Below are 17,791 nucleotides of genomic sequence, written 5' to 3'. Positions count from 1 at the left end.
AGCCCCAAGTTGTCGGCCACCTGCCTGAGAAGGGCTTGGTATTCTTTAAAGTCATCCGGGGGGTTGGCCCTGGAAGGTCCTGCGACCACCTCATCTGGGGAAAAGGAGGCAGCTCTTGCTATCGGTGGAGGCACTGAGGGCTTGGCAGCCGCTGGAAAGGGAGGTTTAGGGGTGGGCACTGGATCCTCCACCTCAACCTCGGAGTGAGCTTCCAGTCCTGGTGCCAGTGGAGCAGTCGATCTTCACTCTTACGCAGCCACTGATGTGTGCTGAAAAGGGGGCATCATCATCATCAGAATGCCCCATGCTCCCCATTACAGCCACTGTGTTGGCCACTGGCCTTGCTGCCACTGTGGTGCTGTGGACGGCAGAGCAGTTTCCGATGCCAAATCCCGTTGCGGAGACCGAGGCGATGGGCTGAACTGGGCTTCTGTTCCAGAGAAACCACTCTTCGGCAACCAGGGAGGAACCATCAACACCGGGGTCTGCTTGCTGGTCATGGCTACCAGTGAGCCCCGACTAGGCGCACGTGACTGATGGCAATATCAGGGAGAACCAGTGCTGGGAGATTGGCATGGGGGGGGGAACAGTGCTGCAGAGACTGGTAACATGAGGGGGAGCAGTCTCACGCTGCCAGTGACCGGGACCGACATCTGGACATACATTGGCAATAGGGAGAACAGTGTCAGTCATAATATGAGGAATGTCAACCCCACACTGGCAAACAACATCCAGGAGGAGAGTTTTGGCAACCTGCGGCGCAGTTGTGACCTGCCACGGGATTGCTTGTCCGGCGACCTACAGTGCTGTCCTGCCCCTGGAGAGGTCTTAACGGCTTGCTTGCCCTCTCGAGGAACCTTAGTGTGGTCCTGTGGAACCGGAGACATCATAGGAGTAGTTGGAGACCAGTGCTCTCTCTGTGCCTGGGTTTCGGATGCGACAGTGCAGGTAGGATGGTGGGTCCCATACTGCTCACCAGAGTCAGTTATGGAACTTTAAGAGGGCTAAGAGCCCCAGCCGCGGAGGCATGCTCGCACTATTCTGGAGAAGGTTGGTGGACAGACCTGGTCCCTCCATCGGATGACCTCTGGGCCCCCTTGCTCAATACCAGTGAGAGCTTCTTTGCTTTCTTCTTCAGTACCGGCAACGGCAAACAGTGCCGAGAGGAGCTGGGTGTCAGCGGCACACAGCACGCAGAGGCCAAAGTACTCAGTATGGCCTGCATAGAGGGCTCGGAAGCTGGGCGGAGAGCAGACTCCATCAGGAGTCCTAAGGCAAATGTCCTTCTCCTTCTGGGTGCGGGGCCAATAAATTCTTACAGATCTGGCAACACTTCATGATGTGTGATTCCCCCAAGCATTTAAGGCAACTGTCGTGGAGGACACTCACAGGCATAGGACTGCCACAGACCGAGCAGGGCTTAAACCCCGGGAGCTCAAGCATGCCCTGCATGGGGCAAAGTCCCCACTGAGATCCTAACTATCAGCTAACTATGCACTTAACAACTACTTAACACGAACTACAATCGAACAAAGGCCAAAAGGCACAAAGTCCAATGGGAGAAACTGCTAGCTCCTGACAAGCACGAAAGGTGCTCCGACTGACCACCATAGGCGAAAAGAAGGAACTGAGAGGGCGTGGGCCAGCAGCACCTGATATAGTGTGTCATGGGTGCAGCGCACTAGAGGGCGCTAGAGCCAGCCCTATGGGTATCACTAAGGCAAAAATCTCCAACGTCCACACATGTGGGCTCACACACATCTAGAATGGAAACGACATGGAGCACTCAAAAAAGAACTTGTTTTATGGTAAATAGGGTTTTAATAACATCTCACTATACGTAAGACCAGGACTAAGGAAGCAAGGTAACCTAGGGGGAAGAAAGCTCCATGTTCCAGCATGTAAACCACATAATGAAGCAAAAGGACTCTGGACAATCCAAGGGTCTCTGACCCCAACCTGGAGTGGTGAGAAAACAGAAGCAGGGAAATGTGTGTAGGGTTTGTTTTGTATAATTTGTACACTCTCTTGTGCATTATATAATTAAGGAAAAGAGCAAATGCGTTAGACTTGTGCAAAGTGTCTGTGTATGTTAAATTCTTCATAACTACTGCATGTCTCTGGAGACAAACTATTAAATCAGAAACTTCACATTTTCAGGGTGGAGCTCTGAGTGTGTGTGTTTATCTAGACAGTGGGCCCCAGCTCTCAGAAGGTAGTGCTAGATAAAAAGTCTGTACCCTAAGAGTGTGCCTAGGAACCCCAAGATTGGGGCAGTATCTGGATTTCATTCAGACTCCAGAGAGTTAAAACTCTCCAGGATCCAGGGACCAGAGGTTTGGATTCCCCTCACAGCAGTCTGTGGATGTCCAGCAAGGGGCAGCTGGCCAAAAATGTGACAAAATGGTAGAAGCATTTGGGATATGGGAGCATGTGAATCTTCTTAAAATACTTATGCAAAGGCCTACACATATTACTGCTCTTAAACTAAAAGCCAGGAGCTCGTCTGTTAGCTTGTTTTGGACACAAGTTAAACCAAGCATAAATTACTAACTGCTCATAAAATAGCAGCTTCTATTCGCTGATGGTCAGGAGAAATCAAAGTTAGTGAAGGCAGGATGGGGCACCCACTCCAAACTGGGGCCCAGGAGGTCCTTTTTTTCCTGCTAGTATTTGCCTTGTTCACAGCTGCACCACACTGGTGACTCATAGTCCTTAAGTAATAAGCTCAGGTCTCTCTCCTCCTTTATCATTTTTAACTAAAAACCCCATAGTTTATAGCAGAAACTTCTGTTACTAGTCCCTAAGTGCACATACTTATACTTTGTACTATAAAATTTCACCCTATTTCTATTACTCCAGTCCTCTAGTTCATCCAGTTCTTCCTGTACAATATTCTGATCCTCCTCCCTATTGACAACACCTCCCAAGTTTGCGTCATCACCAAATTTCAGTAGCACAAGCCTGCTTTTTGTGCCAACATAATAAAATTATTTTAAAAGATTAGTTCCAAGACCGATCCTTGAGGAACTCCACCAGTAACCTCCCAGCAGTCTGACAGATCTCCTTGCAGTACAACCAGTTGTTCTCTCCCCTTTAGCCACTTCCATACCCATTTTACAATTCCTGTATTAACCCCGATCTTCTCCATCTTAACTACTAATTTCCCAGATAATATGGTATCAAATGCTCTGCTGAAATCCAGTTAGGGAAATGCAGTATATCTAATCTTATCAAACAAACATCAAGTTAGTCTGGCATGATCTACTTTTGGTAAACCCATGTTGAATTTCATACACTTTTCCATTTAATTCCATGTATTTAATTATTATTTCCTTTAAGAAGCCCTCCAGTAGATTTCCACAAGCTTAAACCATATACAAACCATACTTTCATACTTTCATTTACAAGTTAATGAAAAATAAATCCTATAGAAAAGAGATATCAGGTTACTTTGACAGGATTATAAGTTTGGTTGATACAGGTAACAGTGTTGAGGTAATATTCTTAAACTTCTGTGAGGCATTAGACTGGGTACTGCACAATTTTTTGTACAAAAAGCTTCAACAATACAAAATCAACAGGGCACACATTAAAAGGATTAAAAACTAACAAACTGATAGGTCTCAAAATGTAACTGTAAAGAGGGAATCATCATTGAGCAAGTGTGTTTCTCGGGGATATAAATGAAATTTACATTTGTGAAACATTCAAATACTACAGTGACAAGTCACAGAAGAGCTATGAGAAAATTAATAATTCTGTATTTAAAGCAAATTTTGAACAGCACGCAGTAAATAACGTATGGTGCCAGACACTGACTAGGATAAAATACTCAATAAGCTGCTCACTCAGTAAGCCCCATCCACCCTGTGCACTGAATGAGGCAGAGGTTCTGTGGAAAAATAATATGTCTTTATATAATTAAAAATCTGTATCAAAATGCATATACACAAGACAGATAATATTAAAGTGGTATATGCAACCTTAATATTGGCATTTTCTAGCTTCTGATTGCTTTTGTTGACTCTGCAACTCAATGGTCTTTCAATTTGTTTTCTGTATGTAATTCTATATAGGGTCTCCTCCTGCGTTCAACACTGTAGTATCTAAGTGCCTTTCAGTAGTACATTAAGTGATGTAGTTAATATCTGTCACCTGTAGTTCATTCTCCCTTTCATACTCTCTCTCGGGGAAGAATTGTACGTGCAATGTAGTTTTGTAGGCTATTTTCCGTTATATGTACACACTACTCTATGTTCATACTGAAGAAGGCAAGGTCAAAGAAGTCCACTCTGCACATGGAACAGTGGACGGTCTATGGCTAGAATTTGCTTTACATGCTGTTTCAGACTCAAAGCATGGCATTTTCAGAAGTACTCAATGTGTAAGCAGTATATGGCCAACACTGAGCACTTTTGAAAATCCCACCTCTAGTTTGTTATTAAAAGTTGTGAAAGAGGGTCTGGGGACCTGTCCAGGATTCATGACAAAAGGAAAAAACCTGCCTTTCAGGGGTTTAACAACAGGGTTGACAGAAAACAGATACCAACAGACAATATGATCTCTGAAAGATAGGTTTTGAAGTATTTTGTTAGGCCTCTGAAAGGGAAGCTAATAATCACTACTGAGTCACTCTTCTGCAGGATAAGGCATGTACATGTATGTTCCCCCATTTTGTGTGTGTCCACGTGTGTGTGTAGTTGTATCTGAAAAAAATTGGTTTGGAAAGCATGGATCACTTCCTTGGATCAGGTGGTATGGGGAAAAGAGGCTGAGGGAGGAAGGGAGACCTTTCTTTCTAGATAACAAGTGATGCTGACAGGCTCATCAGAGGAGTCAGAGACTGAATTGCTTTCACAGGAGGTAAGCTATTCACTTGCTTTTTTTTCTCTGAGGAAAAAAAAGCTGTATCTAGTTTAGTATATGAGAAGTATAAATCTAAATATGTTAGGCAAGCCATTTTTTAAAACTCCATTTTCTCTCTGTTTATAATAAATATTAGTTTTGCTAGAGTGCTGTTGTCTTGATAATTCCATCCAGATTTCCCTGGAGAAAAGAAAAACCCGTATCCTCTAAGGCAGGGTCAGCAACCTTTCAGAAGTGCTGTGCCGAGTCTTCATTTATTCACTCTAATTTAAGGTTTTGCGTGCCAGTAATACATTTTAACATTTTTAGAAGGTCTCTTTCTACATGTCTATAATATATAACTAAACTATTGTTGTACATAACATAAACAAGGTTTTTAAAATGTTTAAGAAGCTTCATTTAAAATTAAATTAAAATCCAGAGTCTCCTGGACTGGTGGCCAGGACCCGTCCAGTGTGAGTGCCACTGAAAATCAGCACGTGTGCAGCCTTTGGCGTGCATGCCATAGGTTGCCTACCCCTACTCTAAGGGGAGGTGCTAAATGGTAGGATTTCTGGAACCTACATACCCAACTCAGTTATGGGCACAGATGGAGGCAACCTATCCCAGTGAATGGTGCTGTCGTTAGCCTGCAGTGAGCCAACACAAGGACACAGCACAAAGGCCATCACTTTTACTCCAGTGTTCACTTGAGTGGGGAACAAATACTGTGAGATATATATATATACATATACACACGCACATATATTAAAGCTGTCAAGTGATTAAAAAAAATGAGTCATGATTAATCATTCGATTAAAAAATTAGTCACGATTAAACAATAATAGAATACCATTTATTTAAATATTTTGGATGTTTTTTACATTTTCAAATATATTGATTTCAATTATAACAGACTACAAGGTAACAGTGCTCATTTTATATTTAGTTTTGATTACAAATATTTGCACTGTAAAAAACAAAAGAAATTGTATTTTTCAATTCACCTAATACAAGTACTGTAGTGCAGTCTCAATCATGAAAGTTGAACTTACAAATGCAGAATTATGTACAAAAAAATAACTTCATTAAAAAATAAAACAGTGTAAAACTTTAGAGTCTACAAGTCCACTCAGTCCTATTTCTTGTTCAGCCAACTGATCAGACAAACAAGTTTGTTTACATTTGTAGGAGATAATGCTGCCTGCTTCTTGTTCACGCCACCTGAAAAGTAAGAACTTGTTTTCACATGGCATTGTTGTATTTGGTGTCACAAGTTATGAATCTTTAGCGCATCTGTCATGTAAATATGTCCCTTCATGCTTCAACCACCATTCCAGAGCACATGCATCCATGCTGATGATGGGTTCAGCTCAATAATAATCCAAAGCAGTGCAGACTGATGCATGTGCATTTTCATCATCTGGGTCAGATGCCACCAGCAGAAGGTTGATTTTCTTTTTTGATGGTTCAGATTCTGTAGTTTCCACATCGGAGTGTTGCTCTTTTACAGCTTCTGGAACATGCTCCACACCTCATCCCTCTCAGATTTTGGAAGGCACTTCAGATTCTTAAACCTTAGGTTGAATGCTGTAGCTATCTTTAGAAATCTCACATCGGTGCCTTCTTTGCGTTTTGTCAAATCTGCAGCAAAAGTGCTCTTAAAATGAACATGTGCTTAGTCATCATCCGAGACTACCATAACATGAAATATATGGCAGAATATGGGTAAAATAGAGCCAGAGACAAACAATTCTTCCACAAGGAGTTCAGTCACTAATTTAATTAACACATTATTTCTTTAACAAGTGTCATCAGCACAGAAGCACATCCTCTGGAATGGTGGCTGAAGCATGAAGGGGCATGTTTAGCATATCTGGCACGTAAATACCTTGCAATGCCAGCTACAAAAGTCCCATCCACCTGTTCTCACTTTCTGGTGACAGTGTAAATAAGAAGTGGGCAGCATTATCTCCTGTAAATGTAAACAACGTTATTTGTCTTAGCAAATGGCAGAACGAGAAGAAAGACTGAGTGGACTTGTAGGCTCTGAAGTTTTGCATTGTTTTGTTTTTGAGTGCAGTTTTGTAACAAAAAAAGGCTACATTTGCAAGTTGCACTTTCATGATAGAGATTCAACTACGAGTACTTATGAGGGAATTGAAAATAAGGTTTTCTTTAAACATTTTTACAGTGCAATATTTGTAATAAAAATAATAATATAAAAGTGAGCAGTGTACACTTTGTATTCTGTGTTGTAACTGACATCAATATATTTGAAAATGTAGAACATCAAAAAATATTTAATACATTTCAATTGAATTGCTATTTATTTAACAATGCCATAAAAACTGCGAAAATTGTGGCAAGACCACCTGCTTAACCACAAGATCTTGCATAACTACAAAATAAAAAGGAGTCATATAAAAAAGGAAACTAGGTCAGATTACAAGGATGATAAGGCAAACAACACAGGAATGCAGGGCAAGATTAAAAGGCAAAGCACAAAATGAACTCAAACTAGCTACGGGAATAAAGGAAACAAGAAGACTTTTATCAAATACATAGAAGCAAGAGGAAAGACAAGGCACAGGGTAGGCCCACTGCTCAGTGAGGAGGGAGAAACAATAACAGGAAGCTGGAAATGGCAGAGAATGCTTAATGACTTCTTTGTTTCGGTCTACGAGAAGTCTAAGGAATCTAACATAATGAATGCTTATGGAAGGGGATAGGTTTAGAATAGATAAAATAAAAGAAGAGCACATTAAAAATCACTTAGAAAAGTTAGATGCCTGCAGTCACAGGGCCTGATGAAATGCATCCTAGGAATACTCAAGGAATAATAGAGGAGGTATCTGAGCTCTAGCTATTATCTTGGAAAGTCATGGGAGACGGAAGAATCCAGAAGACTGGAAAAGGGCAAAATATAGTGCCCATCTATAAAAGGGAAATAAAACACAACCCAGGAAATACAGACCAGTTAGTTTAACTTCTGTGCCAGGGAAAATAATGGAGCAAGTAATTAAAGAAATCGTCTGCAAACCTTGGAAGTGGTAAGGTGATAGGGATAGCCAGCATGGATTTGTAAAGAACAAATCGTGTCAAACCAATCTGATACTTGCTTTGATAGGATAACGCCTTGTGGATAAGGAGAAGCGGTGGATGTGGTATACCTAGACTTTAGTAAGGCATTTAATACGGTCTCGCATTGATATCCTTATCGATAAACAGGCAAATACAATTAGATGGGGCTACTATTAAGGGGGTGCATAACTGGCTGATAACCGTACTCAGAGAGTAGTTATTAATGGTCCAATCCTGCGGAAAGGTATAACAAGTGGGGTTCCACAGGGTCTGTTTTGGGACCGGCTCTTTTCATAATCTTCATCAAACGACTTAGATGTTGGCATAGAAGAGTACCACTTATTAAATTTGAGGACGATATCAAACTGGGAGGGATTGCAACTGCTTTGGAGGACAGGGTCAAAATTCAAAATGATCTGGACAATTGGAGAAAGGTCTGAGGTAAACCGGATGAAGTTCAATAGAGACAATGCAAAGTGTCCACTTAGGAGACAATCAGTTTCACACATACAGAATGGGAGAGACTGTCTAGGAAGGAGTAGGAAGAAAGAGATCTAGGGTCATAGTGGACCACAAGCTAAATATGAGTCAACAGGTTGATACTGTGCAAAAAAGCAGACGTGTTTGGATGCATTAACAGTGTTTGTAAAACAGACACGAGAAGTCATTCTTCCGCTCTACTCTCGCGCTGGTTAGGCCTCAACTGGAGTATTGTGTCCAGTTCTGGACCGCATTTCAAGAAAGATGTGGAGAAATTGGAGAGGGTCCAGAGCAAGAGCAAACAAGAATGATTAAAGGTCTTGAGAACATGACCATGAAGGAAGGCGAAAGAATTGGGTTTGTTTATTTGGAAAAGAGAGACTGAAGAGGGGACATGACACCCTTTAGATACCTGAAACTGCTTATCATCAGGAGAAGGAGAAAACTTGTTCACTTAGCCTCTAATGATAGAACAAAGAACAATGGCTTAAACTGCAGCAACGGGAGATTTAGTTGGACATTAGGAAAAAGTTCCTAACTGTCAGGTAGTTAAACACTGAACAATTGCCGAGAGGTTGTGAGATTGTCCGTCTCTGGGAGATATTTAAGAGTAGGTTAGATAAATGTCTATGCGGGATGGTCTAGACAGTATTTGGTCCTGTCATGAAGGCAGGGGACTGGACTCGATGACCTCTCGAGGTCCCTTCCAGTCCCAGAGTCTATGAATCTATGAATCACAATTAATTTTTTTAGTTAATTGCGTAAGTTAACTATAATTAATCAACAGCCCAGATAGATAGATAGATGAGGTAGAAGAAATCTGATTTTTAAATAAGCAGCATGTTATTCTAATATAGTACATGTACTCAGAAATACTGTATTGAATGCATATTAAAAACTGATGTATACATATAAGTAATTTATTCTCTGAACATATTAAGGAGGAATCAAGCTGATCACTAGAGTTGTTCAGCCTATGTCTATAAGGATTTCTAAATAAGAAAATAACAAAACAATTAAAATCAGGTACAAGATTATTATTTTGGTTATAATTTGCCTTTACTTCCCTTCCTATTTCTTTTTTTTTTTCACTCATTTTTTGGATCATTAAAGACTGTTTTTTATAAATTCATGTATTCATAGATTTAAGGCCAGAAGGGACCAGTCCGACCTACCACACAACTTGCGACATACATTTTCACCTAGTTATTACTGCATCAAGCTCAATAAGTTGTGATTGAACTAGAGTATATCAATCAACTGTAAAAGCTGCTTTGACTATTTAAACATTTTATGAAATTGTAGCTCATGAGACTCTTAAATCAGACTTGCCAAATTTCCATGACGACATCCAAACTAAAGCCTATTTAATATGTATGTTATTTAAGTAACTAATAAATTTGGAAATGTGTGGTTCATATGTACAGAGAGGCAGTGTGTGCTGCATTTAGATTAGAGGACTGGGAGTCAAGGGTGCTGAGCTCCATTTCCAGCTCTGCCAATGACTCACTGTGCGGCCTAGAGCAAGTCACTTCTCTATACTTCAGTTTACTCATCAACAAAACAGATATAATACTATTTACCTCAGAAGAATTTTGTGAGAACAAATGCTTATAAGAAACTGGATTAAAATACAGTACGCAAACCATGATCAGAGCAGGACAAGGACACATATAAGTAAAAACACCAGCAGCTGCTGGTGCATTGTGTACACAAGATCTCCTGTTATTGCTACCATTGCTGTAGTTGCACCAGTGGTAATTTAGGGAGAAATTCTAGGGTAGATCAGGCTTAGTTGCACTAAGGGTAGAAATCCCCAGCACAAAATAAAATTGTTCAAGAAGTGAACAGGCTCAGGAAAAAAAAAAAAGCATTGATTCAATATTTTGTTTTTAAAAGCCTGAAGAATTACAGGGATTTTAATAAGGGGAAAAGTTAAACCACATTTCATGACAGCCAAAAATGTCCCCTCAATTTCAGCTCCACGTCAGCCATTACTTAACATTTAAAACCTAATGTTAGGGGAACTGATATTTACTAAGTAGAAAAGATCCAGAAAAAATATGCCTGAAGCTACGATTATGTCACACACAATTTAGTCAATTTCACAGCACAGGTGCTGGGGAAAAAATCCATAGTCATGGAAAGTCCATAACCAAGGGCTGTGGGCAAAGGCATGTTGAAGAGCAGCTCAGCCCAGCGAGGAGGGAAGGCTCAGAGAGGGGTGTTGGAAAGCAAGCCAACCCCAGAGAAGAGGGGAGACTAGAGAGCAAGCCCACCCCATCAAGGACGGGAGGCCTCAGGGGACTGGAAGGACAGAAGAGCAAACTCACTATACTCTTACCTCATAGTGGCAGCTCCTGTCCCATGGGCTGCACCCGTCTCCCCGCTCCAAGCATTGTAACTCTACGCACTAGGTTGCCACACCACTCAGGTTTGGCACACTCGCCCCTCTGTCTTCATCTACAGATGGGAAGACATGCCAAACCTGAGTGGCGCTGTCACCATGTGGGCCAGGTTGCAATGCCCAGAGTAGGGAACTGGGAGCACAGGAGTGACCACTGTGGGGTCACAAACTTTATTAAAATTCACAATTACTGTGAACACCATCACATCACCAAAATTCTAGCCACAATTATGATTGTGACAGAAAAAAAAATTGTTTCTACCATATGTGATACCACAAGTAGATTTTCCAAAATGTCAAACAGATAAAGAATAAACAAACCAAAAATTAAGGCCACTTGTCCTAAATTACTGTACTTTGGACCCATGAATAAAAATTTGTAGATAGTTTTTCAAATAATAACCTAAATACTTTCAGTATGGTGCAAATAGTCTGTTGAGCAGACAACAGTTCATTTTCCCTCTTATGATTCTTTCTTTTATTATTAATCACCAGACATAATACCTTGAATTAGTATAGAAAGTGTGTGTGTGTATGTGTGTGTGTGTGTGTAAAAATCTGATCCTTGGTCTTCTCACAACTGTACTGCTGAACAGTAATGTACCAGTGTACATAATAGGCATACTTATCAATTAATACACTTTCTACTATCTTAAAATCACAGTGCTATCTAATAAGATATTCCAGATTCCTTCCTATATTAAGAGTAAAAATACAGCTTTTCCCTCTTCCCCTCCCCCTCAGTTTCCCTGTATCAACTTGGACAATTTCATTCTGGCTATCTATAGTCAATGACAGTGTTTCAATAACTTATACACTGTTAATTTATGCAGTATCCAAGTTCTTCCTTCATTAAGAAGTAAAAATGTTCACTTTATGCCTAGATTTGAAGAAAAATCTTAAACAAAATAAATTAGCATGGATTTTTTGGGCAGGGATGCTTCAATAATAAAATTATACCTCCATTTTTAACTTCAACCTCTCCACCCCACCCCACCAATAAACACACACACAAAAAATATCAATCAATTATAAAAACACAGTGCTGCTCTTTTGTCAACCTCCAATTAATATCAACAAAACAGGCTTGGGGGGGGGGCATAAATGCTAGATACACACTATTTTTCAGCAGACTGGCAGAGAAGATTTAGATTAGAATGAAAGGTCTGCAAGCAAAGATATTAAATATCCACTTCAAAATAGATTTAAGACATTATAATTTTCAAACTCAACCTAAGAACCTTATTTTCCCAGTCTATTTGTGATGCTTTTGAGATATTTCACCTGCACATAAACAAAAACAGATTTCCACAAGCTCTGTATTACAAGCTGCTAAAATTCAAATCAATTGAGAATCATGGAATGGTCTATATAAACTTACCAGCTCCACAGATCCATAATGCTTTCTGCTGAACTCGCCACGTCTACAGCCCAAGTCTTCAGAGACAGAGCTGGAACAGAAATGCTTCATCAGTAGACATAGTTAACTGGATCTAAAGCTCCTGCAATACTCAGCTACCATTGACAAAAATCATTCCTGCTGAACAAGGTTTGCAGTGCATAAGCTCACCACTGCAAGGAACCCTCCTTACAACATGCACAACCTCTAGCAGCCATTGCAGTCTAGATTTCTTATTACCCTGAAAGAGAATGAAATGCCTGAGCTTGATCAGAAGGAAAAGCTATTATTAAATTAAATATTTAGTCATTATGTGATCAACTGAGAGTTCCAGGGTGGTTGGTGATTATAAATTGCATTTGAGATCTCTGCCTAACCTAAGGAAAAAAAACGCTGCAGTAAACTTAATGCATAGAACAGGACTGCCTACATGAGCTATATTTGCTGACATGTGGTATGCTGTAATTAACTTTCTTACAAGAAAATCTCTTTATTTCTCCTAAATACTCAAAGAAAAGAAAAATACAATGATTTTACTTCTAAAGTTTTTTGAAAAACAATAATTAATTTATAGTTTCCTCCTCCACTAGGCTTTAGTGACAAAAAATAAAATTCTCACTCAGAATAAATGGAAGTCTAGCCCCAAGTTAAATGTGTGTGGGTGCACACGTGCATTCAAACACAGTGATTTCATATGTGTATAATGTATATCATCAATTTATGGGTTTGGTGTACCTAGAACAAGTGGCAAATACATTTTTCTTTCTCAATACCTATAGTACATGTTGGCCCCACATATGTAGTGGTGATATCCATGTTATAAATACACCTCCACCTCGATATAATGCTGTCCTCGGGAGCCAAAAAATCTTACCACATTACAGGTGAAACCGCGTTATATTGAACTTGATTTGATGAGCTGGAGTGCGCACCCTTCCCCCCTCCCCCCCCAGAGTGCTGCTTTACCGTGTTAGATCCAAATTTGTGTTATATTGGGAGGCATTATATCAGGGTAGAGGTGTACCATCTAAAAAAAGGGCAAAGCTGTAATTCAGTATAAACCTTTCACTGCCTGACCTGCACTGTCTACTAGTCAATCTCCCCAGCATTTTTCCTGACAACCCAAACCTACCACTAGCTTCCAACAGTCACTACTATTATATAGATTTCTTCAACTTGCTAAAAAAATATTTTCCTCAGAAAATTGCTTTGATGTAACATGGGCAACCATCAGTCACAGACCAAGAACAGATATCCTGTTAGATATCTTTGGAAACATCAATGGTAGAAACTGCAGCTTTAACTGTATGGAAGGAGAATTTCTTAGCTTTCAGTAAGACTCAGTGCACTTGCTTCAGCCCTACAGAACCCAAAGCTAACAACATTTAAAATTACAATTTTTAATATAGAAAAGCTATTTTTGGTTGTATTTACAGATATTTAAAATGCCTTAGTTGTTATTTTATTTTCTTTTGACTTCTGTGTGGTTGGACACAAGGCAGCATAAATTTAGGCGGAAAAATACAAATAAAACAGCTCTAATAAAAATTTTAAAACTTGACAAAATAATTCTAAAATACTTTCTCTCAAATATAAGGATTATACAGAAAATACAATGAAGCGTTACTGGTACTCATTTGAGATGACCCGCATTACACAAGTATCTAAGCTGCTGATGGGTAGAGTTGCCATCCCAAAGTCATGCTAACATAACCTTCACATTACACCACTCCATCATTTAGTCTATATCTATTCATCCACCACCTACTTATATAAATCACACACACACACACACACACACCCCCCAGACAGAAAAAAAACACTATATTCTTTAGTGAAGTATGGAAAACTGGATAAGAGAACTGAGTTCTAGGGACATAATTCAGATCTTGGATAGGATTTTCAAAAACACATACATCATGTTTGAAAGTGAGATTTACATACTTTTTAAATGTTTACTACTTATCACACAAATCAATATAAACAGATTATCCCACATGCCATGATTATACTGTATTATATTACATATAACTAAGGCTTTAAAATAAATTACAGTAGATTCCACTTTATAGCAATGCTGATAATAGCAACTTCCAATTACGGCAATACACTGTCAGGAACCAATCCCATCCTATTATCAATGTTAATAGGATTCAGTTACTGGCTGCTTATTAGCAACTTTTTTTAGAGGGGAGTTCCTATCTGTAATCAATTTCCTGGCTCTAAGAACACACAGATCAACACGTCTGCTGAGTACCATAGCCTCCAAATGCTTGGACCGATCTTTCACCAATAAAGTTTGGGTTCTGGAGCCCCTATGTGTGCCTAGTGCTACACAAATGCATGTAGCCAAAAAGTTTGGTATCTCAAAGTCAACTGTTTGATCGATTCTGAAGAACAGCCCTAACATTTCACAGGAGCATAGAAGGAGCACAAACCAAGGCTGCAAGCATCAACACAATGGAAAGGAGGCAGACGTCGGTGAAACCCTATAACTCTGGTTTCAGCATAAGCTTGGTCAAGGTGCTCGACTCTCCAAACCAAAGTAGAAATAAAGCTAGTCAGCTAGCAGCAGCAGCAGCTCAACTCTTCAGATGGCTGGCTCATTCAATGGAAAGCCCAGCACATTGTCGTTCAACATAAAGAACATAGCGAGAAACAAGACACTGATCTTCTAGTGGCTACTGAATGGAGGATGGACATCTTACCCAGCATTCTAGAGAAGTTCCAGCCACGTGACATCTTGAGTGCTGATGAACCTGGTCTCTTCTACTGGGCTTTCCCAACAGAGGCTGTAGCATGATGAAAGAAGGGTTTGCAGGAGGGGGAAGAAAAAAAAATAAAGCTATGGACCACATTTCATTGGTGTGTTGTGCAAACATGGACGGAATGGAGAAATCCCATCTTACAGTGGCTGAAAAGAGCAAGTGGCCTCATTGTTTCCCAAGGACCACTCAAAGCTGCCATGATCTTCCAAAGCTCTACAAATGCCTGGATGCACATTTGTTGTTTGAAGAGTGGCTAAATTGCCCGGCTCATTCACTTACTGTAGAGCTATCACACGTGTTAAAATTCTTCCCTCCAAACACAAACTTAGTCATGCATCCATTGGACATGAGTGCAATAAAAACTTCAATGGTCTCTACTGTGATCATCCTACTGCAAGCATCATCACATCTCTTGATGCTGACACACTTACAAGCATTGGATGTTGACAAAGAACAATTCTGATTGATATATTTCATCTTGTTAAGAAGTCATGGGCCATTGTTCTCCCTAAGACTGCTGCAAACCCTCCCTTTCTAAAGCAGTTTTCAACAGCAACAGAAAGTGTTGACCTGGTGGACATCAATGTGCTGGCCAATGCATCAGTTCTGGAAACTCTACAAGCACATGAATTTGAGGCCATTGTTGAATATGACAGTCATTTGCAGACGGAAGGTGAGCTCATTGATGCAGAATTTCTGGAGACAGTAGAGGCTGTGAAACACCTACAGGCTGCTGAGTCACAAGACAATAGTGCATTGGATGATGAACCTGAAGAGCTTTCGCTTATAGAACAGCTACACGCAGTGGACATTTTCCACAAGATATGATAGAATCATGGCTTTGAGAATTGCTATGAGGCTGCATGCAAGACTGAGAAGGATTTACAAGTGGAAGTTGCCAACCATAAAAAGCAGACAGACAAATTTTATTCTTGAAAACTTTTATTTTACATTTTAAACAAAAAATGCTTTACTCTCTGTGACACATGAGGAGCACTAACTGTAAGTATGTACTGTTCACCGTACCAAGACATGATACTATAAATGTTTTGTGTGTGTTCTTTGGTGCTTTTGAAAAAAAAATTGTTATAAAATTGTGTGGCATTAGTCTTTGCGACTCATAGGAAGACAAGATTTCTAAAGTTTGCTCAAAGCTTCATGGTAGGCTATATAATGTATCCATTTGTGTGTGTGACCTTTGGTTTTTCTTTTTGAGAACATTGTATCAAACTAAAAGTTAATGAAAAATTTCACTTTGCAGTGTATCCCACATATCTGTCTGAAGTACTTATGTGTGACACAGAGAAGTACTGTTATCCCCATTTTACCTGAAGCACAGATCAGTTTGCCCAAGATCATAGGAACTATGTGGTAGGGCAGGGAATTGAACCCAGGTCCTCTAAGTCCTAAGCCAGCTCCCTTCCCTCTGCCATGCTATATGGTTATTGATCTCAAAGGCCTAAGGAGTTAAATGTGTTATAAACTCTTTTCACTGTCCAACATTAAACAGAGATAGATAGGTTTGGTGTTAGTTTTAAATAGTTTGGGGTTTACTCAAACCCTCAAAATCATTCAAATTAAAAATATATTGATTAAAACAAAAACAACAAAAAAAGAAAAGAAAAAGAAAGAACAAGAAATTAAAACAAGCATCTATATTGAAACTGAGTGATTATGCAAAATAAATTTCAGACCTTACCAAAATCTCTCTCCTTTTGGAGTCAAAGTATCAGACTCTCCCATTTTCAGAATAACTTTTCTCTGATGAAAAATGGAAAAAGTTAATTTTACTCTCAGTCCTAATGTGAAGGAGATTCCCTTGTCCTGTTCTTAAGAAACAGAATCAAGGTGGAGGAGAAACAGGACAGAAAAGGAAACACTGGACCACTGGTTAGTTACGAGTGGATGCTGTGGCTGGCAAGTCAACCATGACACCTGCTCTTTAAAGCTTGATTAGTTATGATCTGGTCAGGGCCATCATCTGGCTGGATCCTTACACATGACAGTAATGATGAATGCAGTATAGCTGACTTCAGGATTTGATGAAAAGCCAAGACAGTAAGATAGGACAGGAGGAAAGAAACAGTGGGGAAGAAAACAACATAGAACAGGAAGGGAATACAATATAGGATCTTACAAGCTTTTGTAGTGCTGGTAATTAGCTATCTCCACTGGAGGTCTGAGGACTGGATGCCATGATAATCTGACTATTTTTCAGCCCTTACAGATGAAAACAACATTCCTTAAACAAGAGCAAGGCCAACCAGTATTCGTCTCAGGAGGAAAGTCTTTTAGATGAGCCAAGATGAGTTGCAATGCTGGCAGATGAGCTGAGGGAAGATTGTTTCGCCTTCAAAATCTCTTTTTAAGAGCCATAGAAAGTAGTAAAAGTGGGTGGCATATTTTAGCCTCGTTATTTTATCCAATTAAATCAATTTCTGTAAGCAAAAATTGGGAGAAGTAACTTTGTTCCCACATTTTCTTGTTTACCAAGTATGATCTCCCCACAGTCGTTAACTTATATCAATAGGTCATTTTGTTTGGACAGACAGTTTTTCTGTCTGGTTTCCTTGCACCTATTATAACATTCACTGTCGTAAACAACTTAACCTATTTTTCATGGTTACTGTAACATCTTATGAACTTTCATATACCTTCTACAACTGAGTTTAGGGTATCTTTTCAGGTGCAGTATCTAAACGCCCCAATCAGCAGAACACTTTGTTCTGGGTCTTGTGCAACCATATAAGTAGACAGCTCCTGTTGCAAAGAGCTTCTAATCTATTTATGACAAGAAATATAAT

The 17,791-nt window shown here is 39.9% G+C and overlaps 1 protein-coding gene across 1 annotated transcript in view; it reads right to left on the bottom strand.

Annotated features, from left to right (window-relative positions):
• The window catches only part of GARNL3 (GTPase activating Rap/RanGAP domain like 3), a 164,101-nt gene extending 151,759 nt beyond the window's left edge, over window positions 1-12,342 (bottom strand). Inside the window, 1 exon segment of the mRNA XM_075060474.1 lies at window positions 12,202-12,342. Coding sequence (XP_074916575.1) covers window positions 12,202-12,342 — 141 coding nt within the window.
• Window positions 12,343-17,791: the final 5,449 nt, after the last annotated feature.

This window comes from Chelonoidis abingdonii, chromosome 24 (genome assembly GCF_003597395.2).
Source record: "Chelonoidis abingdonii isolate Lonesome George chromosome 24, CheloAbing_2.0, whole genome shotgun sequence".
Classification (NCBI taxonomy): Eukaryota; Metazoa; Chordata; order Testudines; family Testudinidae; genus Chelonoidis; species Chelonoidis abingdonii.
This window is presented reverse-complemented; position numbering and strand designations above follow the sequence as displayed.